A 25498-nucleotide genomic window follows, 5' to 3' on the forward strand; every position below is an offset into this window, starting at 1 on the left:
GTGGGGTGAGTGTTCTCACTCTTATGGTGGGGTGAGTGCTCAAACTCCCATCGTGGGGTGAGTACTCTTACTCTCGTGGTGGGGAGAGTGCTCTCACTCTCATGGTGGGGAAGAGCTCTCACTCTCATGGTGGGGGGAGTGTTCTCACTCTCATGAAGGGGTGAGTGCTCTCACTCTCATGGTGGGGTGAGTGATCGCACTCTCGTGGTGGGGAGTGTGCTCTCACTCTCATGATGGGATGAGTGCTCTCACTCTTATGGTGGGGTGAGTGCATTCACTCTCATAGTGGGGAGGGGGCTCTCACTCACATAGTGGGGTGAGTGCTCTCGCTCTCATGGTGATGTGAGTGCTATCACTCTCATGATGTGGTGAGTGCTCTCACTCTCATGGTGGGTTGAATACTATCACTCATGGGGTGAGTGCTCGCACTCTCATGGTGGGGAGGGGTCTCTCACTCTCATGGTCGGGTGAGTGATCTCACTCTCATGGTGGGGTGAGTGCTCTTACTATCATGGTGGGGTGAGTGCTCTCACTCTCATGGTGGGGTGAGTGCTCTCACTCTCATGGTGGGATGAGTGCTTTCACTCTCATGGTGGGGTGAGTGCTCTCACTCTCATTGCGGGGTGAGTGCTCTCACTCTCATGGTGGGGTGAGTGCTCTCACTCTCATGGTGGGGTGAGTGCTCTCACTCTCATGGTGGGATGAGTGCTTTCACTCTCATGGTGGGGTGAGTGCTCTCACTCTCATGGTGGGATGAGTGCTTTCACTCTCATGGTGGGGTGAGTGCTCACACTCTCATTGTGGGGTGAGTGCTCTAACTCTCATGGTGGGGTGAGTGCTCTCACTCTCATGTTGGGGAGGGGCTCTCACTCTCATGGTAGGGGGAGTGTTCTCACTCACATGGTTGGGTGAGTGCTCTCACTCGTGGTGGGGTGAGTGCTCTCACTCTCTTGGTGGGGAGAGTGCAACGACTCTAATAGTGGGGAGTGTGCTCTCACTCTCATAGTGGGGTGAGTGCTCTCACTCTCATGGTGGGGTGAGTGTTCTCACTCTCATTGTGGGGAGAGTACCCTCACTCTCATAGTGGCGTGAGTGCTCTCACTCTCATGGTGGGGAGGGGGCTCTCACTCTCAATGTGGAGTGAGTGCTCTCACTCACATGGTGGGGTGAGTGATCTCACTCTCGAGGTGGGGAGAGTGCTCTCACTCTCATAATGGGGTGAGTGCTCTCATTCTTATGGTGGGGTGAGTGCTCTCACTCTCATGGTGGGGAGGGGGCTCTCACTCACATAGTGGGGTGAGTGCTCTCGCTCTCATGGTGGGGTGAGTGCTCTCGCTCTCATGATGCGGTGAGTGCTCTCACTATCATGGTGGGTTGAGTACTATCACTCATGGCGTGAGTGCTCGTCCTCTCATGGTGGGGAGCGGTCTCTCACTCTCATGGTGGGGTGAGTGATCTCATTTTCATGGTGGTGTGAGTGCTCTCACTTTCATGGTGGGGTGAGTGCTCTCACTCTCATGGTGGGGTGAGTGCTCTCACTCTCATCGTGGGGTGAGTGCTCTCACTATCATGGTTACGTGAGTGCTCAAACTCTCATGGTGGGGTGAGTGCTCTCACTCTCATGTTGGGGAGGGGCTCTCACTCTCATTTTGGGGGAGTGTTCTCACTCTCATGGTTGGGTGAGTGCTCTCACTCATGGTGGGGTGAGTGCTCTCACTCTCTTGGTGGGGAGAGTGCACTGACTCTAATAGTGGGGTGAGTGCTCTCACTTTCATGGTGGTGAGAGTGCTCTCACTCTCATGGTAGGGAGAGTGCTCTCACACTCATGGTGGGGTGAGTGCTCTCACTCTCATGGTGTAGTGAGTGCTCTCACTCTCATGGTGCGGAGGGGGCTCTCACTCTCATGGTGGAGTGAGTGCTCTCACTCACATGGTGGGGTAAGTGATCTCACTCTCTTGGTGGGGAGGGGTCTGTCACTCTCATGGTGGGGTGTGTGTTCTCACTCCCATGGTGGGGTGGGTACTCTCACTGTCATGGTGGGGAGTGTTCCCTATCTCTCATGGTAAGGAGAGTACTATCACTCACATGGTGGGGTGAGTAATCTCACTCTCATGGTGGGGTGACTGCTCTCACTCTCATGGTGGTGGAGAGTGTTCTCACTCCCAAGGTGGGGTGAGTGCTCTCATTTTCAGGGTTGGGAGAGGGTTTTCAGTCTCATGGTGGGGAGAGTGCTCTCACTCTTATGGTGGAGTGAGTGCTCTCACTCTCATGGTGGGGAGAGGGCTCTCACTCTCTTGATGGAGTGAGTGCTCTCACTCACATGGTGGGGAGAGTGATCTCACTCTCTTGGTGGGGAGAGTGCTCTCACTCTCATAGTGGGGTGAGTGCTCTCACTCTCATGCTGGGGTGAGTGCTCTCCTTCTCATAATGGGGTGAGTGCTCTCACTCTCATGGTGAGGAGAGGCTCTCACTCTCATGGTGGGGGGAGGTTTCTCACTCCCATGGTGTGGTGAATGCTCTCACTTTCATTGTAAGGTGAGTGCTCTCACTCTCATGGTGGGTTGAGTGCTCTCACTCTCATGGTGGGGTGAGTGCTCTCACTCACTTTGTGGGGTGAGTTCTCTCACTCTCATGGAGGGATGAGTGCACTCACTCTCACAGTGGGGCTAGTACTCTCATTCATATGGGTCAGAGTTCTATCAGTCTCATTGTGGGGTGGGTGCTCTCACTCTCATGATGGGGTGAGTGCTCTAACTTTTATGCAGGGTGAGTGCTCTAACTTTCATGGTAGGGTGAGTGCTCTAACTTTTATGGCAGGGTGAGTGCTCTAACTTTCATGGTAGGGTGAGTGCTCTCACTCTCATGGTGGGGAGAGTGCTCTCACTCTTAGGATGGGGAGAGTGCTCTCGTTTTCACGGTCGAGAGAGTGCTATGACTCTCATGTTGGGGTGATTGTTCTCACTTTCATGGTGGGGGAGAGTGCTCTCACTCTCCTTGTGGGGAGAGTGCTCTCACTCTTATAGTGGGGAGAGTGCTCTCAGTCTTATGGTTGGGAGATTGCTCTCACTCTCATGGTGGGGTGAGTGCTCTTCCTCTCATTTTGGGGTGAGTGTTCTCACTGTCATGGTGGTAAGAGTACTCTCATTCTCACGGTCGGGAGAGTGCTTTCACTCTCTTGGTGGGCTGAGTGTTCTCATTCTCATGGTGAGGAGAATGCTCTCATTCAAACGGTCGGGAGAGTGCTCTCACTCTCATGGTTGGGGTGAGTGTTCTCACTCTCATGGTTAGGAGAGTGCTCTCACTCACATGGTGAGGAGAGTGCTCTCACTCACATGGTGGGGTGAGTGCTCTCACTCTCATGGTGAGGAGTGTGCTCTACCGCTTATGGTGGGGAGAGTGCTCTCACTCTTAAGGTTGGGGTGAGTGCTCTCACTCTCCTTATGGGGAGAGTGCTCTCACTCTCATGGTGGGGTGAGTGCTCTCACTCTCCTTGTGAGGAGAGTGCTCTCACTCTCCTTGTGGGGAGCGTGCTTTCATTCTCATGGTGGGGAGTGTGCTCACACTCTCCTGGTGGAGAGAGTGCTTTCACTCTCAAGATTGGAGTGAGTGCTCTCACTCTCATGGTGGGGAGTGTGCTCTCACTCATGGTGGGGTGAGTTCTCTCACTCCCATGATGGGGTGAGTTCTCTCACTCTCATGGTGGGGTGAGTACTCTCCCTCTCATTTTGGTGTGAGTGTTCTCACTCTCATTGGGGGAAGAGTGTTCTTATTCTCACGGTCGGGAGAGTGCTCTCACTCTCATGGTGGGGGAAGTTTTCTCACTCTCATGGTGGGGAGAATTCTCTCATTGAAACGGTCGGGAGAGTGCTCTCACTCTCATGGTAGGAGTAAGTGTTCTCACTCTCATGGTTAGGAGAGTGCTCTCACTCACATGGTGGGGTGAGTGCTCTCACTCTCCTTGTGGGGAGAGTGCTCTCATTCTCATAGTGGGGAATGTGCTCTCCCTCTCATGGTGGGGAGAGTGCTCTCTCTCTTAAGGTTGGGGTGAGTGCTCTCACTCTCCTTATCGGGAGAGTGCTCTCACTCTCATGATGGGGTGAGTGCTCTCACTCTCATGATGGGGTGGGCGCTCTCACTCTCATGGTGGAGTGAGTGCTCGCACTCACATTGTGGGGTGAGTGCTCTCACTCTCCTTGTGGGGAGAGTGCTCTGACTCTCATGGTGGGGAGTGTGCTCACACTCTCCTAGTGGGGAGAGTGCTCTCACTCTCAAGATTGGAATGAGTGCTCTCACTCTCATGGTGGGGAGAGTGCTCTCACTCTCATGGTGGGGTGAGTGATCTCATTTTCATGGTGGTGTGAGTGCTCTCACTTTCATGGTGGGGTGAGTGCTCTCACTCTCATGGTGGGGTGAGTGCTCTCACTCTCATCGTGGGGTGAGTGCTCTCACTATCATGGTTACGTGAGTGCTCAAACTCTCATGGTGGGGTGAGTGCTCTCACTCTCATGTTGGGGAGGGGCTCTCACTCTCATTTTGGGGGAGTGTTCTCACTCTCATGGTTGGGTGAGTGCTCTCACTCATGGTGGGGTGAGTGCTCTCACTCTCTTGGTGGGGAGAGTGCACTGACTCTAATAGTGGGGTGAGTGCTCTCACTTTCATGGTGGTGAGAGTGCTCTCACTCTCATGGTAGGGAGAGTGCTCTCACACTCATGGTGGGGTGAGTGCTCTCACTCTCATGGTGTAGTGAGTGCTCTCACTCTCATGGTGCGGAGGGGGCTCTCACTCTCATGGTGGAGTGAGTGCTCTCACTCACATGGTGGGGTGAGTGATCTCACTCTCTTGGTGGGGAGGGGTCTGTCACTCTCATGGTGGGGTGTGTGTTCTCACTCCCATGGTGGGGTGGGTACTCTCACTCTCATGGTGGGGAGTGTTCCCTATCTCTCATGGTAAGGAGAGTACTATCACTCACATGGTGGGGTGAGTAATCTCACTCTCATGGTGGGGTGACTGCTCTCACTCTCATGGTGGTGGAGAGTGCTCTCACTCCCAAGGTGGGGTGAGTGCTCTCATTTTCAGGGTTGGGAGAGGGTTTTCAGTCTCATGGTGGGGAGAGTGCTCTCACTCTTATGGTGGAGTGAGTGCTCTCACTCTCATGGTGGGGAGAGGGCTCTCACTCTCTTGATGGAGTGAGTGCTCTCACTCACATGGTGGGGAGAGTGATCTCACTCTCTTGGTGGGGAGAGTGCTCTCACTCTCATAGTGGGGTGAGTGCTCTCACTCTCATGCTGGGGTGAGTGCTCTCCTTCTCATAATGGGGTGAGTGCTCTCACTCTCATGGTGAGGAGAGGCTCTCACTCTCATGGTGGGGGGAGGTTTCTCACTCCCATGGTGGGGTGAATGCTCTCACTTTCATTGTAAGGTGAGTGCTCTCACTCTCATGGTGGGTTGAGTGCTCTCACTCTCATGGTGGGGTGAGTGCTCTCACTCACTTTGTGGGGTGAGTTCTCTCACTCTCATGGAGGGATGAGTGCACTCACTCTCACAGTGGGGCTAGTACTCTCATTCATATGGGTCAGAGTTCTATCAGTCTCATTGTGGGGTGGGTGCTCTCACTCTCATGATGGGGTGAGTGCTCTAACTTTTATGCAGGGTGAGTGCTCTAACTTTCATGGTAGGGTGAGTGCTCTAACTTTTATGGCAGGGTGAGTGCTCTAACTTTCATGGTAGGGTGAGTGCTCTCACTCTCATGGTGGGGAGAGTGCTCTCACTCTTAGGATGGGGAGAGTGCTCTCGTTTTCACGGTCGAGAGAGTGCTATGACTCTCATGTTGGGGTGATTGTTCTCACTTTCATGGTGGGGGAGAGTGCTCTCACTCTCCTTGTGGGGAGAGTGCTCTCACTCTTATAGTGGGGAGAGTGCTCTCAGTCTTATGGTTGGGAGATTGCTCTCACTCTCATGGTGGGGTGAGTGCTCTTCCTCTCATTTTGGGGTGAGTGTTCTCACTGTCATGGTGGTAAGAGTGCTCTCATTCTCACGGTCGGGAGAGTGCTTTCACTCTCTTGGTGGGCTGAGTGTTCTCATTCTCATGGTGAGGAGAATGCTCTCATTCAAACGGTCGGGAGAGTGCTCTCACTCTCATGGTTGGGGTGAGTGTTCTCACTCTCATGGTTAGGAGAGTGCTCTCACTCACATGGTGAGGAGAGTGCTCTCACTCACATGGTGGGGTGAGTGCTCTCACTCTCATGGTGAGGAGTGTGCTCTACCGCTTATGGTGGGGAGAGTGCTCTCACTCTTAAGGTTGGGGTGAGTGCTCTCACTCTCCTTATGGGGAGAGTGCTCTCACTCTCATGGTGGGGTGAGTGCTCTCACTCTCCTTGTGAGGTGAGTGCTCTCACTCTCCTTGTGGGGAGCGTGCTTTCATTCTCATGGTGGGGAGTGTGCTCACACTCTCCTGGTGGAGAGAGTGCTTTCACTCTCAAGATTGGAGTGAGTGCTCTCACTCTCATGGTGGGGAGTGTGCTCTCACTCATGGTGGGGTGAGTTCTCTCACTCCCATGATGGGGTGAGTTCTCTCACTCTCATGGTGGGGTGAGTACTCTCCCTCTCATTTTGGTGTGAGTGTTCTCACTCTCATTGGGGGAAGAGTGTTCTTATTCTCACGGTCGGGAGAGTGCTCTCACTCTCATGGTGGGGGAAGTTTTCTCACTCTCATGGTGGGGAGAATTCTCTCATTGAAACGGTCGGGAGAGTGCTCTCACTCTCATGGTAGGAGTAAGTGTTCTCACTCTCATGGTTAGGAGAGTGCTCTCACTCACATGGTGGGGTGAGTGCTCTCACTCTCCTTGTGGGGAGAGTGCTCTCATTCTCATAGTGGGGAATGTGCTCTCCCTCTCATGGTGGGGAGAGTGCTCTCTCTCTTAAGGTTGGGGTGAGTGCTCTCACTCTCCTTATCGGGAGAGTGCTCTCACTCTCATGATGGGGTGAGTGCTCTCACTCTCATGATGGGGTGGGCGCTCTCACTCTCATGATGGAGTGAGTGCTCGCACTCACATTGTGGGGTGAGTGCTCTCACTCTCCTTGTGGGGAGAGTGCTCTCACTCTCATGGTGGGGAGTGTGCTCACACTCTCCTAGTGGGGAGAGTGCTCTCACTCTCAAGATTGGAATGAGTGCTCTCACTCTCATGGTGGGGAGAGTGCTCTCACTCTCATGGTGGGGAATGTGCTCTCACTCTCATAGTGGGGAGAGTGCTCTCACTCTCATGGTGGGGAATGTGCTCTCACTCTCATGGTGTAGTGAGTGCTCTCACTCTCATGGTGCGGAGGGGGCTCTCACTCTCATGGTTGAGTGAGTGCTCTCACTCACATGGTTGAGTGAGTGATCTCACTCTCTTGGTAGGGAGAGTGCTCTCACTCACACAGTGGGGTGAGTGCTCTCGCTCTCATAGTGAGGTGAGTGCTCTCACTCTCACGGTGGAGTGAGTGCTCTCACTATCATGGTGGGGTGAGTGCTCTCACTCTCGTAGTGGGTTGAGTGCTCTCACTCTCATGGTGGGGAATGTTCCCTAACTCTCATGGTGAGGAGAGTGCTATCACGCTCATGGTAGGTTGTGTGCTCTCGCTTTCTTGAGGGGGCGAATGCTCTCACTTTCATGGTGGGATGAGTGTTCTTTCTCTCATAGTTGGGGGAGTGCTCTCATTCAAACGGTCAGGAGAGTGCTCTCACTCTTATGGAGGGGTGAGTGTTCTCACTCTCATTGTGGGGAGAGTGCTTTCACTCTCCCGTTGGGGAGGGGGCTCTCACTCATATAGTGTGGAGAGTGCTCTAACTCGCATGGTGGGGTCAGTGCTCTCACTCTCCTTGTGGGGAGAGTACTCTCACTCTCATGGTGGGGAGAGTGCTCTCACTCTCAAGGTTGGGGTGAGTGCTCTCACTCTCCTTGTGGTGAGAGTGCTCTCACTCTCATGTTGGAGTGAGTGCTCTCACTCTCATGGTGGGGAGGGGGCTCTCACTCTCATGGTGGAGTGAGTGCTCTCACTCACATGGTGGGGTGAGTGCTCTCACTCTCCTTGTGGGGAGAGTGCTCTCACTCTCATGGTGGGGAGTGTGCTCTCATTCTCATGGTGGAGAGAGTTCTCTCACTCTCAAAGTTGGGGTGAGTGTTCTCACTCTCATGGTGAAGAGAGTGCTCTCACTCTCATGGTGGAGTGAGTGCTCTCACTCTCACGGTGGGGAGGGGGCTCTCACTCTCATGGTGGAGTGAGTGCTCTCGCTCACATGGTAGGGTGAGTGATCTTACTCTCATGGTGGTGAGAGTGCTCTCACTCACATAGTGGGGTGAGTGCTCTCGCTCTTATGGTGGGGTGAGAACTCTCACTCTCATGATGGGGTGAGTGCTCTCACTCTTATGGTGGGGTGAGTGCTCTTACTCTCATGGTGGGTTGAGTGCTATCACTCATGGGGTGAGTACTCGCACTCTCATGGTGGGGAGGGGTCTCTCACTCTCATAGTGGGGTGAGTGCTCTCACTCTCATGGTGGGGTGAGTGCTCTCACTCTCATGGTGGGGTGAGTGCTCTCACTCTCATGGTGGGGAGGGGCTCTCACTCTCATGGTGGATTGAGTGCTCTCACTCTCATGGTGGGGTCGGGGCTCTCACTCTCATGGTGGGGTGAGTGCTCTCACTCTCATAGTGGGGTGAGTGCTCTCACTCTCATAGTGGGGAGGGGCTCTCACTCTCATGGTGGAGGGAGTGTTCTCACTCTCATGGTGGGGTGAGTGCTCATACTCTCATGGTCGGGTGAGTGCTCTCACTCTCATTGTGGTGTGAGTATACTGACTGTAATGGTGGGGTAAGTGCTCTCACTCTCATGGTAGGTTGAGTGCACTCAGTCTCATGGTGGGGTGAGTGCTCTCAGTCTCATGGTGGGGTGAGTGTATGTTACGAATCCTACTAGGATTCTAACATTACTCCTGATGCTTATATACTTTATTGTCTTGTTCTATAGTTTGTATAGCATCCAGTTGTATGATATTAGATTCTTGTATGTTACATATTGTAGCATGCTGTAGTGTGCCTGAGTTGCATTATATTGTATGAGGCTTTTGTGCAAGTATTTTAATGTTGATTTCTCCGTGTGGGGGATGACCATATTTGGATGTGGCCAGTGTGGGAACTTGATGTCAAGCGAGAAGTTATAGTTCAACCTTGACTAATTCTTATTATTGTTTGCCAGTAAATTATATTGCGTAATGTAACATCAGTATGTGCTCTTAAGATTTATAATGATTTGAATATTAGTACTACATTTTGTTAGTAGAATTTACATAATAGTTTATGTGGATGTTAATTGACATGTGTGGTAGGACGCCGCCCTGGCAAGCCAGGATTTGGGCAGAGGTGTAGCAGAATTGATCGAGAGGAGACATGTTTTAAGTTAAGTCCGTGGTTACTGTTATTTTAGCTAATATTAGGTTAATTCTCTGGTTAGATGATTGTGCATTTATTTCATTAAATAATTTTAAACTCAAGGGTTTTAACAGTATACTCACTCTCACGGTGGGGTGAATGCTCTCACTCATATGGGGAGAGTGCTCTCACTATCATAGTGGGGAGAGTGCTCTGACTCTCATGGAGGGGTGAGTGACCACACACTCATGGTGGGGTGAGTGCTCTCACACTCATGGTGGGGTGAGTGCTCTCGCTCTCATGGTGGGGTGAGTGCTCTCACTCTCATGAGGGGGTGAGTGCTCTCACTCTCATGGTTGGGTGAGTGCTCTCACTCTCATTGTGGGGAGGGGGCTCTCACCCTCATGGTGGGTTGAGTGCTCTCGCTCTCATTGTGGGGTGAGTGCTCTCACTCTCATGGTGGGTTGAGTGCTCTCACTCTCATGGTGGGGTGAGTGCTCTCACTCTCATGGTGGTAAGGTGGCTCACACTCTAATGGTGGGGTGAGTGCTCTCACTCTCATGGTGGGGAGGGGTCTCTCACTCTCATGGTGGGGTGAGTGCTCTCTCTCTCATGGTGGGGTGAGTGCTCTCAATCTCATGGTGGGGTGAGTGCTCTCAATCTCATGGTGGGGTGAGTGCTCTCAATCTCATGGTGGGGTGAGTGCTCTCACTCTCTGTTACGGCCCTATTGGGTCGCTACTGGGGTTCTTCTCTGATGTTAATAGAGTTTGGGTATCCGTCCCCAAGTTAGTAGTGGCTTTCAAGGGGTGTGTTCCGTAACGCAAGTAAATTAAAGGGGAAGGGATACAAATACACTAATAAATATATATATATATATATATATATATATATATATATATATATATATATATATATATATATATATATATATTAACCACTACCATAAATAAATATCTCACAGTCTGTTACGGACCCAAGCCCAGCGTCCGAGCCCGGAGCAGTGACGACCACGCCATCTGTGGGTCAGCTCTCTTAACCCCCCCAATTGGACGATGCCATCGAGTGAAGACAGGATATACCAGCCACGGGGGCTGGTTTCCCGTCCTGATCAGCTCATAACACAGCCGCTGCTGACCTCTGGTGAGGTGACGCTTAGACAGCAACGCCATCTATGGAGTGGATAGGTGGGCGTTTGTGTCTAAGCCAGTGAGGTGCCCTAGAGTGTAACTAGTACTGATGACGTGTCTGATTACAGAGTCGACCTGGGACTGCTGTAATGGAAGTTGGATCAGTCTACCCAAGGCAGCCGTAAAGTCTCCAAGTATTAGCTGCAGAAGTTGAGTCACCCCCCCGGATGAACACTGTTGTGTTAGCCTGCCTGTGACGTGGCAGTTGAGGAATTGTCGTACCCGGGGCTGACTCGTGGAGAAAAATAGCCACTGGGGTGTTGTGGTGAGGAGAGTGACCTGTGAAGTCACACGAGGCTCCTGCCTAGGGCTTGCAACCCTAGTATCGGTCGTGGAGTGGCCTAACCAGCGGAACTGATTGGAACCTGGCAGCTAAAGGCTGGATTTGTGGTTGACGGCCTCCACGACGGTGCACCCAGTAGGACTGTGATTTGGCTGGCCTGTGGCCAGGGTAGACTCGCTGGGAGAATCTAAGGATTCATCGTGAGGCCACAAGAGGACCAAGAGCTAAGCATCGTTAAGCACCGTGGAACACTCCGCGTCTTCAGAGGAAGACCAGATTGTATATAATAGTGTTTATACCTCCCCCGTGTGATAAGATATATATTATTTATGGTGACGGTGATAATTATATATTTAAGTTTTTGCCTTTGTCTCCCTTCCCCTTTAATTTACTTGCGTTACGGAACACACCCCTTGAAAGCCACTACTAACTTGGGGCTGGATACCCAAACTCTATTAACATCAGAGAAAGAACCCAGTTGCGACCCAAGAGGGCCGTAACATAATTGGCATCCCCAGCGGGATCCGACCCCTTGTCAAGTATGTTTGACAGGGGTGGTGAAGTGGCGCAATCCCTGTAAATAATTCCCCCTGTGTGTGACTATTAGGACGTTATACGTCCTGAGCGGTGCTTGGAGTGATTCAGTGCAATATTGTAGAGTGCGGTGCTCGCTGTGATTAAGTGCAATATTGTGTAGTGCAGGTGCTCGCTGTGATTAAGTGCAATATTGTGTAGTGCGGTGCCCGGTGATTACGTGCAATATTGGCAAGTGAGGCGCTAGGTGCGATAAAGTGCAATATTGACGTAGAACAGTGCTCGGTGCTTTAAGTGCTAACGAAAGCGGTGTGTTAAGTGCTAGTGTTCCATCTCAGTGACAATGGCAGAAAAAGCGACCATCGACGATCTGGACGATGTTCAGGCCTTTCTGAACAAGGAGGACTGTCTTGCCAGATTAAAATATCTGGGGAAACAAGAACTCGTCTTAGTTAGTGCCTACCTGGAGATAGAGATACGTGCCAGTGATTCTCGTGTGGAAATATTGTCAAAGGTTCACAAACACTTGAAGGCCGAGGAGAAAAAGGAAAGTGAAGCACATAGTATAAAAGAAGGTGAGGAAATGGCTTCCACTGAAAAGGAAGGTAAGAGCAGTGATGTCGAAAGTGATGAGAGTGAACTGGATATTAGTTTACTTACTGTGAAAATGCGTGAACTAGAGATCCACCGTGAAATAGAATGGAAAAAGCTAGAAATCGCTAAAGAGAGAGAAGAGAAAGCGAGAGAGAGAGAAGATAAGAAATTAGAAATGGAAAGAGAGAGACTAGAAAAGGAATTGGAGATGAGGCGTTTAGAATTAGAAGAAAGGAAAGAAGAGCGAGACAGAGAACGAGAAAGAGAAGAGAAACGAGAGAGAGAAGAACGAGAAAGAGAAGAGAAACGAGAGGGAGAAGAACGAGAAAGAGAAGAGAAACGAGAGAGAGAAGAACGAGAAAGAGAAGAACGAGATAGGCAAGAACGACGAGACAGAGAGGAAAAGGAGAGACAACATGAGCTAGAAGTATTGCGATTAGCTGGTCGGAGGCAAACAACGGACACAAGTATTTTCGATCCGGTGAGGAACATCAAAATGGTCCCGAAGTTCAACGAGAAGGAAGTTTCGAAGTTCTTTGCGGCCTTCGAGAAAGTCGCAGCCTCTTTGGAGTGGCCAAAGGAGAATTGGGCCATCATGATGCAGTCAGTCTTGACTGGGAAGGCCCAAATCGCCTACTCCACGTTGTCCCTTGATGACTCTGGCGATTATGACAAGGTGAAGAAGGTAGTGCTCATGGCTTACCAATTGGTACCCGAGGCTTACAGGCAGAAGTTCAGGAACCTGAAAAAGACCTCAGAGCACACTTTCACCGAATTCGCCACAATCAAGGAGCGACTTTTCCAGGAATGGTGTACCTCTCGGAAGGTGGAGACCAAAGAAGACCTCGAGCAGCTCATACTATTAGAGGACTTCAAAGACGGTCTGTCTGGAGATCTAAAGACGTACCTAGAGGAACAGCAGGTAGAGACCTTGAGTGCGGCAGCCACCATGGCTGAGGAATACATCCTGACTCATAGGCCGTCTGCTAGGTATGTCCCGAAGACCTATTCAAGATATCCAGCCAAACATAAACCGGAGGATAAGACCGCCCCTCGTAGTTCCGCCAAGTCGACCCCAGATAGTCCTAGGAGGATTAGTTCAAAAAGGGACGTATTGTGTTGGACCTGCGGCAGGAGAGGACACTTTGCTGCGAAGTGTCGTAGCAGTACAGGTAATAATCCCCATAGGGAAGTTATGCTGATAAACAGTATAGTACCCCCGACATCCACCCTAGAGAAGAGGAAAGAATTGTTCGCTCCATATACTTCCCAAGGGTATGTAGCCAGTGGCCACTCGGGTAAGCCCGTGGTAATACTCAGAGACAGTGGAGCGGCCCAGTCTCTAATTTTAGAAAATTCATTACCCGAAGGTATATCGGCGAATGGGATGCAGAAGGTAATCCTGGGTGGATTCCCTTCCACCTTGTACGTTGCCCCTTTGGTACAGGTGCGTCTAGACTCTCAGCACTTCAAAGGTGAGTGTCGGTTGTCCGTGGTGGATAGTCTTCCCATAAAGGGGATTGACGTTATTTTGGCCAATGACTTAGCCCTAGGTTTGTTACCTAACTGTCCCATAGTAGTGGAAGATCCAGCGTGTGACGAGACCAGTCCAATTGCGGCGGTACAAACAAGGTCTCAGGCTCAATTCCAGGCACCACCAGAGTTAAGTACTTTGTTTGACTCTCCTCCTATACCACAGGTTACGAGTAGCCATACACCAGTCCCGCCCGTCCAGTTGCCGGTTCCTGAACACTGGACTCGAGCCCATCTGATAGAAGAGCAGAGGAAGGACCCTCAGGTACGGAAGTTGGCCAACACCCTAGACTCTCCTACGAAAGGAGGTGATCTGTATGTATGGTCAAGTGATGTACTGTGTCGCCGGCATCCTCCGAAATACCCCCAGTCAACTGAGGTGGGTGAGCAAATAGTCGTCCCAGCCGTGTTCAGATCTAGGCTGTTAGAGACGGCCCATGCCGATAGATTTGCTGGACATGGTGGGGTCTCGAAGACTTTCCAACGACTAGCCAAGTGTTTCTATTGGCCGCATATGAAGAAGGACGTACGTCGTTTTTGCAAAACCTGCCACACCTGCCAGATGGCAGGAAAAGCAAACCAGCCTGTCCCCAAAGCCCCTTTATGCCCCATTCCATCCATAGGTGAGCCCTTCGAGCACCTCATCCTGGATATAGTAGGCCCGCTTCCGCCTTCTACCTCAGGGGTGCAGTATTTGCTCACTATACTAGATCGGGTTAGTAGGTACCCAGAAGCGATCCCCCTTAAGACCATCACTGCTAAGGTCTTGGTGAAACATCTGCTCTGGTTCGTCTCGCGATACGGTCTCCCTAAGACCATTCAGACGGATCAGGGATCGAACTTTGTCTCATTTGTTTCGCCAACAGATCACCAACCTGGGAATCCAACAGATTACCTCCAGTGCCTACCATCCCGAGTCTCAAGGAGCTTTGGAGCGTTTTCACCAGACGTTGAAGGGCATGCTTCGGAAGTTTTGCTATGACCGGCAGAGTAAGTGGGTTGACGAACTGCCCTACCTCCTATTTGCGGTAAGATCAGTGCCCAATGAATCACTAGGAATCTCCCCATTCGAGATGATTTATGGTCACTCAGTAAGGGGTCCCTTAGAAGTGGCACGAGACCATTGGCTAGACAAGGAAACCAACGAAGACGTTGTGGACTGGTTGTCTACAAACAAAGGCCGGTTGTTCTCTGCGTGGGAAATGGCTACGAGAACCTTAGAGAGTACGCAAAAAACCACCAAGAGCAGGTATGATAAGAGGACCAAACAAAGAGATTTCCTAGTAGGGGATCTGGTTTTGGTATGTACACCTACAGTAACTGGAAGTTTGAGCGCCAGATTTGTAGGTCCTTACCAGGTCTTAAAGAAGGTTACTAATCACAATTTCCTTCTTAATACTCCAGATCGCCGGAAGAAAGAAACTTTGGTTCATGTTAACATGATCAAAAAATATGAGGGTCGAGATATGCTCCCAATAACCATGGTGACCACTAAAGAGGACATTGAGGAAGAGGAAGAGGTATTAACTAACTCAGAGATTCTACTTAACTTGCAGGCAAAGTTGACACATGTGGCCGAAGGACATCAACCATCATTGTTGCAAATGATCCAGGAGTACAAGACTATCTTCAGAGATGTTCCAGGACTAACATCTGTCCTATGGCATGATGTCGTGCTGGAGGAAGGAATCCGGCCTATAAAGCAACACCCTTACCGACTCAACCCCCTGAAGAAAAGGGTGGTGAAAGGTGAGGTGGAATACATGCTGAAACACCATCTAATAGCCCCGAGCTCGAGCCCATGGTCATCCCCGATACTACTAGTGCCCAAACCTGGTAAGAAATACCGTTTTTGTATTGTTATCGCCAGGTGAATAAGGTCACTGTAGCAGATACCTATCCTCTCCCCAGGGTAGAGGAATGTCTCGATGCCATAGGTAAAGCTCGTTACCTGACTAAATTTGACCTGTTCAAGGGCTATTGGCAAGTTCCCCTCACGGAGAAGGCCAAACCCATATCGGCGTTTGTGACTCCCGACGGGCTGTTTGAATGTCAGGTGATGCCGTTCGGGATGAAAAACGCAGCCTCCACCTTTCAGAGGCTGATGGGCATTGTGTTGCGTGACGTGGAAAACACCTTGGTCTACATCGATGATGTGCTAATATATGATGTTAATTGGCAGGATCATCTACGTCACATAGAGGATTTCTTCCAGGCCATGCTCCAATCAGGATTGGTGGTCAACCTACACAAATCTGAGTTTGCCAGATCCTCTGTCATCTTTTTAGGTCATAAGGTTGGAGGAGGATGGATTGAGCCAAAGGCCAGCAAGATAGAGGCAATAGTCCAGTATCCTACACCAGCCACCAGGAAGGACATCTTGCGTTTCCTTGGTATGGCTGGTTTCTATCGTAAGTTTGTCCCTAACTTTTCCTCCATCGCCACCCCCCTGACAAATCTTTTGAAGAAGGGGGTAAAACTATTGTGGAATGAGAATTGCCAGGAAGCCTTTGAGAGTCTAAAGGCAATTCTAATCTCTTCTCCGATCCTCAGGTCCCCGAGTTTTGAGGATAGATTTATCCTGACTGTCGACGCTTCTGACTATGGCCTGGGGTTCGTACTATCTCAGACGGATGAAAAGGGGGTGGAACATCCTGTGGCCTACCATTCTAAGAAGTTCACCCCCAGTCAGCTCAACTATTCCGTCATAGAAAAAGAAACGTTGGCCTTAATTAGTTCAGTTTAACACTTTGAGGTATACCTAACAAGTAATGGTCACCCTATATTAGTACGAACTGACCATAATCCTCTAAAATTTCTTGCTCAGTTTAGGCAGAAGAACCTCAGACTCACCAGATGGAGTCTACATCTGCAACAATATCCCCTCCAGATCGAGCACATCAAAGGAGTGGATAACGTGGTAGCTGACGCATTGTCCCGCATCTAGGCCATTGACTAATTTGGTTCGTTTCCTTTGTGTTTTCTAGAAACCTAAACCAAATTCTTTTTGGTGGGGAGGTGTTACGGACCCGAGCCCAGTGTCCGAGCCCGGAGCAGTGACGACCACGCCATCTGTGGGTCAGCTCCCGAAACCCCCTCCAAATGGACGATGCCATCTAGTGAAGACAGGATATACCAGCCACGGGGGCTGGTTTCCCGTCCTGATCAGCTCATAACACAGCCGCTGCTGACCTCTGGTGAGGTGACGCTTAGACAGCAACGCCATCTATGGAGTGGATAGGTGGGCGTTTGTGTCTAAGCCAGTAAGTGAGGTGCCCTAGAGTGTAACTAGTACTGATGATGTGTCTGATTACAGAGTCGACCTGGGACTGCTGTAATGGAAGTTGGATCAGTCTACCCAAGGCAGCCGTAAAGTCTCCAAGTATTAGCTGCAGAAGTTGAGTCACCCCCCCCGGATGAACACTGTTGTGTTAGCCTGCCTGTGACGTAGCAGTTGAGGAATTGTCGTACCCGGGGCTGACTCGTGGAGAAGAATAGCCACTGGGGTGTTGTGGTGAGGAGAGTGACCTGTGAAGTCACACGAGGCTCCTGCCTAGGGCTCGCAACCCTAGTATCGTTCGTGGAGTGGCCTAACCCGCGGAACTGATTGGAAACTGCCAGCTAAAGGCTGGATTTGTTGTTGACGGCCTCCACGACGGTGCACCCAGTGGGACTGTGATTTGGCTGGCCTGTGGCCGGGGTAGACTCGCTGGGAGAATCTAAAGATTCATCGTGAGGCCACAAGAGGACCAAGAGTTAAGCATCGTTAAGCACCGTGGAACACTCCGCGTCTTCAGAGGAAGACCAGATTGTATATAATAGTGTTTATACCTCCCCCGTGTGATAAGATATATATTATTTATGGTGACGGTGATAATTATATATTTAAGTTTTTGCCTTTGTCTCCCTTCCCCTTTAATTTACTTGCGTTACGGAACACACCCCTTGAAAGCCACTACTAACTTCGGGCTGGATACCCAAACTCTATTAACATCAGAGAAAGACCCAGTTGCGACCCAAGAGGGCCGTAACACAGTCACTCACTGGGGCTATAACTACACTTATATACAACAACTTGTCTTCCTCTGAAGACACAGGATGCTCTACGGTGCTCAAGATGAGTAGCCCTGGTTCTCTTCTCGTGGCCTCACGATGAATCCTTTGATTCTCTAGGCGAATCTACCCTGGCCACAGGCCAGCCAAATCACAGTCCCACTGGGTGCACCGTCGTGGAGGCCTTCAACCACAAATCCAGCCTGTAGCAGGCTGGTTCCAATCAGCTCCGCTGTGTAGGCCACTCCACGACCGATACTAGGGTTGCGAGCCCTAGGCAGGAGCCTCGTGGGATTCCGCTGATCACTCTCCTCTCTATAGCACCACAGTGGCTAGTGTCTTCCACTAGTCAACCCCCGGGTACGACTATTCCTCAACTCTGCCACGTCACAGGCAGGCTAACACTCTTAGCAGTGTTCCTCCGGGAGCAACTCACAGCTTCTGCAGCAAACACGTGGAGAGACTATGGCTGCCTTGGGTAGACTGCCTCATCGTCCAATAGAGCAGTCCCAGGTCGTCTCAGTAATCAGACACGTCATTAGTACTGGTTACACTCTAGGGCACCTCACTTACAGGCTTAGACACAAACGTCCACCTGTCCACTCCATAGATGGCGTTGCTGTCTAAGCGCCCCCTCACCAGAGGTCAGCAGCGGCTATGTTACGAGCTAATTAAGACGGGAATCAAGCCCCTGCGGCCGGTATGTCCCGTCCTCACTAGATGGCGTCGTCCCTTTGGAGGGGGTTTCGGGAGCTGACCCACAGATGGCGTTGTCGTCACTGCTCCGTGCCCGGACGTTAGACTCAGGTCCGTAACACTCTCATGGTGAAGTTGAGTGCTCTCAGTCTCATTGTGGGGAGGGGGCTCTCGCTCTCTTGGTGGGGTGAGTGCTCTCACTCTCATTGTGGGGTGAGTGCTCTCGCTCTCATGGTGGGGAGAGGGCTCTCACTCTCACGGTGGGGAGAGGGCTCTCACTATCATCGTGGGGAGAGTGCTCTCACTCTCATGGTGGGTTAGGTGCTCTCACTCTCATGGTGGAAAAGGGGCTCTCACTCTCATGGTGGGGTGAGTGCTCTCACTCACATGGTGGGGTGAGTGCTCTCACTCCCATTGTGGAGTGAGTGCTCTCACTCACATGTGGTGAGTGCTCTCACTCTCATTGAGGGGTGAGTGCCCTCACTCACATGGTGGGGTGAGTGCTCTCACTCCAATTGTGGAGTGAGTGCTCTCACTCACATGTGGTGAGTGCTCTCACTCTCATTGAGGGGTGAGTGCTCTCACTCACATGGTGGGGTGAGTGCTCTCACTCTCATTGTGGGGTGAGTGCTTTCACTCTCATTGTGGGGTGAGTGCTCTCACTCTCTTGGTGGGGTGAATGCTCTCGCTCTCTTGGTGAGGTGAATGCTCTCGCTCTCATGGTGGGGAGGGGGCTCTCACTCTCATTGTGGGGTGTGTGCTCTCACTCTCATTGTAGGGTGAGTGCTCTCACTCTTATGGTGGGGTGAGTGCTCTCACTCTCATGGTTGGGTGAGTGACTTACTCCCACGGTGAAGAGGGGGCTGTCACACTGATGGTGGGGTGAGATCTCTCACTCATTGTGTTGAGGCGGCTCTCAATCTCATGGTGGGGTGAGTGCTTTCACTCTCATGGTTGGGTGAGTGCTTTCACTCTCATTATGGCATGAATGCTCTCACTCTCATGGTGTTGAGGGGCTCTAACTCTCATGGTGCTTTGAGTGCTCTAACTCTTACGGTAGGGAGGGGGGCTCTCATGGTGGGGTGAGTGCTCTCACTCACACGGTGGGGAGAGTGCTCTCACTCTCATTGTGGGGTGAATGTTCTCACTCTCACGGTTAGGAGAGTGCTCTCACTCTCATTGTGGGGGAGAGTGTTCTACCTCTCATGGTGGGGTGAGTGCTCTCTCTCTCTCATGGTGGGGAGAGTGCTCTCACTCTCATGGTGGGGACAGTGCTCTCACTCTCATGGTGGGGAGAGCGCTCTAACTCTCATGGTGGGTTGAGTGCTCTCACTCTCATTTTGGGGTAAGTGCTCTCACTCTTATGTGGGGTGAGTGCTCTCACTCTCATGGTGGGTTGAGTGCTCTCACTCTCATTTTGGGGTAAGTGCTCTCACTCTCATGGTGGGTTGAGTGCTTTCACTCTCATGGTGGGGTTAGTGCTCTCACTCGCATTGTGGGATGAGTGCCTTCACTCTCATGGTGGAAAGGTGGCTCTCACTCTAATGGAAGGGTGAGTGCTCTCACTCTCATGGTGGGGAGGGGTCTCTCAGTCTCATGGTGGGGTGAGTGCTCTCACTCTCATGGTGGGGCGAGTGCTCTCTTTCACACGGTGGGGAGAGTGCTCTCACTCTCATTGTGGGGTGAATGCTCTCACTCACACGGCTAGGAGAGTGCTCTCACTCTCATGGTGGGGAGAGTGCTCTCACTCTCATGGTGGGGAGAGTGCTCTACCTCTCATGGTGGGGTGATTGCTCTCACTCTCACAGTGGGGAGAGTGCTCTCACTCTCATGGTGGGGGGAGTGGTCTCACTCTCATTTTGGGGTGAGTGTTCTCACTGTCATGGTGGGGAGAGTGGTCTCATTCTTACGGTCGGGAGAGTGCTCTCACTCACATGGTGGGGTGAGTGTTCTCTGTCTCATGTTGGGGAGAGTGGTCTCACTCTCATGGTTGGGAGTGTGCTCTCACTCTCAAGGTTGGGGTGAATGTTCTCAATGTCATGTTGGGGAGAGTGCTCTCACTCTCTTGGTGGGGTGAGTGCACTCATTTTCATAGTCGGGAGAGTGCTTTCATTTTCATGGTGAGGAGAGTGCTCTCACTCACATGGTGGGGTAAGTGCTCTCACTCTCATGGTGGAAAGGGGCCTCTCACTCACATGGTGGAGTGAGTGCTCTCACTCACTTGGTGGAGTGTGTGCTCTCACTCTCATGGTGAGGAGAGTGCTCTCACTTTCATGGTGGGGAGAGTGCTCTCACTGTCATGGTGGGGTGAGTGCTCTCACTCTCATGATTGGATGAGTGCTATCACTCTTATGGTGGGGTGAGTGCTCGCACTCTCATGGTGGGGATGGGTCTCTCACTCTCATGGTGGGTTGAGTGCTCTCACTCTCATTTTGGGGTAAGTGCTCTCACTCTCATGGTGGGTTGAGTGCTTTCACTCTCATGGTGGGGTTAGTGCTCTCACTCGCATTGTGGGATGAGTGCCTTCACACTCATGGTGGAAAGGTGGCTCTCACTCTAATGGAAGGGTGAGTGCTCTCACTGTCATGGTGGGGAGGGATCTCTCACTCCCATGGTGGGGTGAGTGCTCTCTTTCACACGGTGGGGAGGGTGCTCTTACTCTCATTGTGGGGTGAATACTCTCACTCTCACGGCTAGGTGAGTGCTCTCACTCTCATGGTGGGGAGAGTGCTCTCAATCTCATGGTGGGGAGAGTGCTCTACCTCTCATAATGGGGTGATTGCTCTCACTCTCATATTGGGGTGAGTGTTCTCACTCTCATGGTGGGGAGAGTGCTCTCATTCTCACGGTCGGTGGAGTGCTCCCACTCTCATGGTGGGGTGAGTGGTCTCTCTCTCATGGTGGGGAGAGTGCTCTTATTCAAACGGTCGGGAGAGTGCTCTCACTCTCATGGTGGGGAAAGTTCACTCACTCATGGTGGGGAGAGTGATCTCTATCTCATGGTGGGGTGAGTGCTCTCACTCTCATGGTGGGAGAGTGCTCTAACTCTCATGGTAAGGAGAGTGCTCTCACTCTCATGGTGGGGAGAGTGCTCTCACTCTCCTTGTGGGGAAAGTGTTCTCACTCTCATAGTGGGGAGAGTGCTCTCACTCTCATAGTTGGGAGAGTGCTCTCACTCTCATGGTGGGCGGAGTGCTCTCAGTCTCATGGTGGGGTGAGAGCTCTCACTCTCATGGTGGGGAAAGAGCTCCTACTCTCATGGTGGGGTGAGTGCTCCCACTCTCATTTTGGGGTGAGTGTTCTCTCTCACATGGTGGGGAGAATGCTCTCATTCTCACGGTCGAGAGAGTGCTGTCACTCTCATAGTGGGGTGAGTGTTCTCACTCTCATTGTGGGGAGAGTGCTCTCACTCTCACGGTAGGGAGGGGGCTCTCACTCTCATGGTGGGGAGAGTGCTCTGACTCGCATGGTGGGGTGAGTGCTCTCACTATCCTTGTGGGGAGAGTGGTCTCACTCTCATGGTTGGGAGTGTGCTCTCACTCTCATGGTGGGGTGAGAGCTCTCACTCTCATGGTTGGGGTGAATGTTCTCAATCTCATAGTGGGAAGAGTGCTCTCACTCTCGTGGTGGTGTGAGTGCACTCATTCTCATGGTCGGGAGAGTGCTTTCATTCTCATGGTGAGGAGAGTGCTCTCACTCACATGGTGGGTTAAGTGCTCTCACTCTCATGGTAGGGTGAGTGCTCTCACTCACTTGGTGGGGTGAGTGCTCTTACTCTCATGATTGATTGAGTGCTATCACTCTCATGTTGGGGTGAGTGCTCGCACTCTCATGGTGGGGAGGGGTCTCTCACACTCATGGTGGGGTGAGTGCTCTCACTCTAATGGTGGGGAGGTGACTCTCACTCTCATGGTGGGCTAAGTGCTCTCACTCTCATGGTGGCATGAATGCTGTCACTTTCACGGTGAGGAGAGTGCTCTCACTCACAGGGTGAGGAGTGGGCTCTGAATCTTAAGGTGGGGTGAGTGCTCTTACTCTCATGGTGGGGAGGGGCTCTAATTCTAATGGTGCTGTGAGTGCTCTCACTCTCACGGTAGGGAGGGGGCTCTCATAGTGGGGTGAGTGCTCTCACTCACACGGTGGGGAGAGTGCTCTCACTCACATTGTGGGCTAAGTGCTCTCACTCTCATGGTTAGGAGAGTGCTCTCACTCTCATGGTGGGGGAGTGCTTTCACTCATGGTCGGGAAAGAGCTCTCACACCCATGGTGAGGAGAGTGCTCTCACTCTCATTGTGGGGTGAATGCTCTCACTCTCATAGTGGGTGAGTGTTCTCATTTTTATAGTGGGGAGAGTGCTTTCACTCTCGTGGTGGGGTGAATGCTCTCACTCTCATGGTGGGGTGAGTGCTCACAATCATGGTGGGATGAGTGCTCTCACTCTCATAGTGGGGAGGGTGCTCTCACTTTCATGGTGGGGAGGGGGCTCTCACTCTCGGTGTGGGGAGAGTGCTTTCACTCTAGTGGTGGGGGTGAGTGCTCTCACTCTAATGGTTGGTGTGAGTGCTCACACTCTCATGGTGCGCTGAGTGTTCTCACTCTCATGGTGGGGAGGGGGCTCTCACTCTCTTGGTGGGGTGAGTGCTCTCACTCTCATGGTTGGGTGAGTGCTCTCACTCACATGGTGGGGTGAGTGATCTCACTCACATGGTGGGGTGAGTGCTCTCACTCACATGGTGGGGTGAGTGCTCTCACTCACATGGTGGGGTGAGTGCTCTCACTCTAATGGTAGTATGAGTGCTCTCACTCTCATTGTGGGGAGGGGTTATCTTGAGGTTATCTTGAGATGATTTCAGGGCTTTAGTGTCCCCGCGGCCCGGTCCTCGACCAGCCCTCCACCCCTAGGAAGCAGCCCGTGACAGCTGACTAACACCCAGGTACCTATTTTTACTGCTAGGTAACAGGGGCATAGGATGAAAGAAACTCTGCCCATTGTTTCTCGCCGGCGTCAGGGATTGAACCCGAGACCTCAGGATCACAAGTCCAGTGTGCTGTTCGCTCGGCCGACCGGCTCCCTCCTATGGTGGGGGGAGGGGGGCTCTCACTCTCATGGTGGGGTGAGTGCTCTCACTCTCATGGTGGGGTGAGTGCTCTCACTCTCATGGTCGGGCGAGTGCTCTCACTCTCATGGTGGTGTGAGTGCTCTCACTCTCATGGTCGGGTGAGTGCTCTCACTCTCATGGTGGGGTGAGTGCTCTCACTCTCATGGTGGGGTGAGTGCTCTCACTCTCATGGTGGGGTGAGTGCTCTCACTCTCATGGTGGGGTGAGTGCTCTCACTCTCATGGTGGGGTGAGTGCTCTCACTCTCATGGTGGGGTGAGTGCTCTCACTCTCATGGTGGGGTGAGTGCTCTCATTCTCATGGTGGTGTGATTGCTCTCACTCTCATGGTGGTGTGAGTGCTCTCACTCTCATGGTGGTGTGAGTGCTCTCACTCTCATGGTGGTGTGAGTGCTTTCACTATTATAATGGGGAGGGAGCTCCCACTCTCAATCGAGGGGAGGGGGCTCTCACTCACATGGTGGGGGGAGTGTTCCCACTCTCATGGTGGGGAGGGGGCTCTCACTCTCATGGTGGGGTGAGTGCTCTCACGGTAGGGAGAGTGAGAGCACTCACTCTCACTTACCATCCCCGGCCCTGTACTATCCCCGGCCCTTTACCATTCGCGGCCCTGTTCAATCCCCGGTCCTTGTTACGGCCCTATTGGGTCGCAACGGGGTTCTTCTCTGATGTTATTAGAGTTTGAGTATCCGGCACCAAGTTAGTAGTGGCTTTCAAGGGATGTGTTCCGTAACACAAGTAAATTAAAGGGGAAGGGATACAAATGCTGAGATATCTATATATAATCACCACAACCATAAATACATATATAAACTGTCACACGGGGGGTATAAATACACAATGTACAGAATCGTCTTCCTCTGAAGACACGGGATGCTCCACGGTGCTCACGATGGGTAGCCCTGGTTCTCTTCGTCGTGGCCCCTGATGAATCCTCTGATTCTTTCGACGAATCTACCCCGGCCGCAGGCCAGCCAAATCACAGTCCCACTGGGTGCAGCGTCGTGGAGGCCTTCAACCACAAATCCAGCCTGTAGCTGGCAGGTTCCAATCAGCTCCGCTGTGTAGGCCACTCCACGAACGATACTAGGGTTGCGAGCCCTAGGCAGGAGCCTCGTGTGATTCCGCAGATCACTCTCCCCTCTCTGCACCACAGTGGAAAGTCTCTCCCACCAGCCAGCCCCCAGATAAGACGATTCCTAGTACTGCCACGTCACAGGCAGACTAACGCACTCAACAGTGTTCGTCCGGGAGTGACTCACAGCTTCTGCAGCAAACACGTGGAGAGACTATGGCTGCCCTGGGTAGACTGCCCCATCGTCGAATACAGCAGTCCCAGGTCGACTCTGTAATCAGACACGTCATTAGTGTTGGGGGACACTCTGGGACACCTCACTTACAGGCTTAGACACAAACGTCTACCTATCCACTCCATAGATGGCGTTGCTGTCTAAGCGCCACCTCACCAGAGGTCAGCAGCGGCGATGTTATGAGCTGGTTAAGACGGGAAACCAGCCCCTGTGGCCGGTATATCCCGTCCTCGCTAGATGGCGCTGTCCATTTGGAGGGGGTTTCGGGAGCAGACTCACAGATGGCGATGTCGTCACTGCTCCGTGCCCGGACGCTAGACTCGGGTCCGTAACAGTCCTGTACCATCCCCAGCCCTGTACCATCCCTGGTCCTGTACCATCCCCGGCTCTATACCATCCCCAACCCTGTACCATCCCCGGTCCTATACCATCCCCGGCCCCGTACCATACCCGGCTCTGTACCATCCCCGCTCCTGTACCGTCCCCGGCCCTGTACCATCCCCGGCCTTATACCATCCTCGGCCCTGTACCATCTCCTATCCTGTACCATCCCCGGCTTTGTACCATACCCAGCCCTGTACCATCCCCGACCCTGTACCATCCCCGGCTCTGTACCATCCCTGGCCCTCTACCATCCCCGGCCCTGTTCCATCCCCGGTCCAGACCCATCCCCAGCCCTGTACCATACCCGGTCCTATACCATCCCCGGCCCTGTACCATACCCGGCTCTGTACCATTCCTGGTCCTGTACCGTCCCCGGCCCTGTACCATCCCCGGCCTTAT

The 25498-nt window shown here is 52.1% G+C and overlaps 1 protein-coding gene across 1 annotated transcript; it reads left to right on the forward strand.

Moving 5' to 3' along the window:
* Positions 1 to 1343: 1343 nt before the first annotated feature.
* Positions 1344 to 16284, forward strand: LOC138365451 (uncharacterized). Its single transcript, XM_069325762.1, has 5 exons — positions 1344 to 1348; positions 11829 to 12248; positions 13140 to 14253; positions 14405 to 15280; positions 15409 to 16284. The coding sequence occupies exons 1-5, from the start codon at positions 1344 to 1346 to the stop codon at positions 16282 to 16284; spliced, it is 3291 nt and encodes a 1096-aa protein (XP_069181863.1).
* Positions 16285 to 25498: the final 9214 nt, after the last annotated feature.

This window comes from Procambarus clarkii, chromosome 16 (genome assembly GCF_040958095.1).
Source record: "Procambarus clarkii isolate CNS0578487 chromosome 16, FALCON_Pclarkii_2.0, whole genome shotgun sequence".
NCBI classification, from domain to species: Eukaryota; Metazoa; Arthropoda; class Malacostraca; order Decapoda; family Cambaridae; genus Procambarus; species Procambarus clarkii.

Bases quoted from the DNA above. Each gene is read 5' to 3' on its own strand.
- LOC138365451 (XM_069325762.1), top strand. The intron at 14,254-14,404 runs GTTAGTAGGTAC...TTTCGCCAACAG, and splicing joins TGCTCACTATACTAGATCGG to ATCACCAACCTGGGAATCCA. The intron at 15,281-15,408 runs GTGAAAGGTGAG...TGTTATCGCCAG, and splicing joins ACCCCCTGAAGAAAAGGGTG to GTGAATAAGGTCACTGTAGC.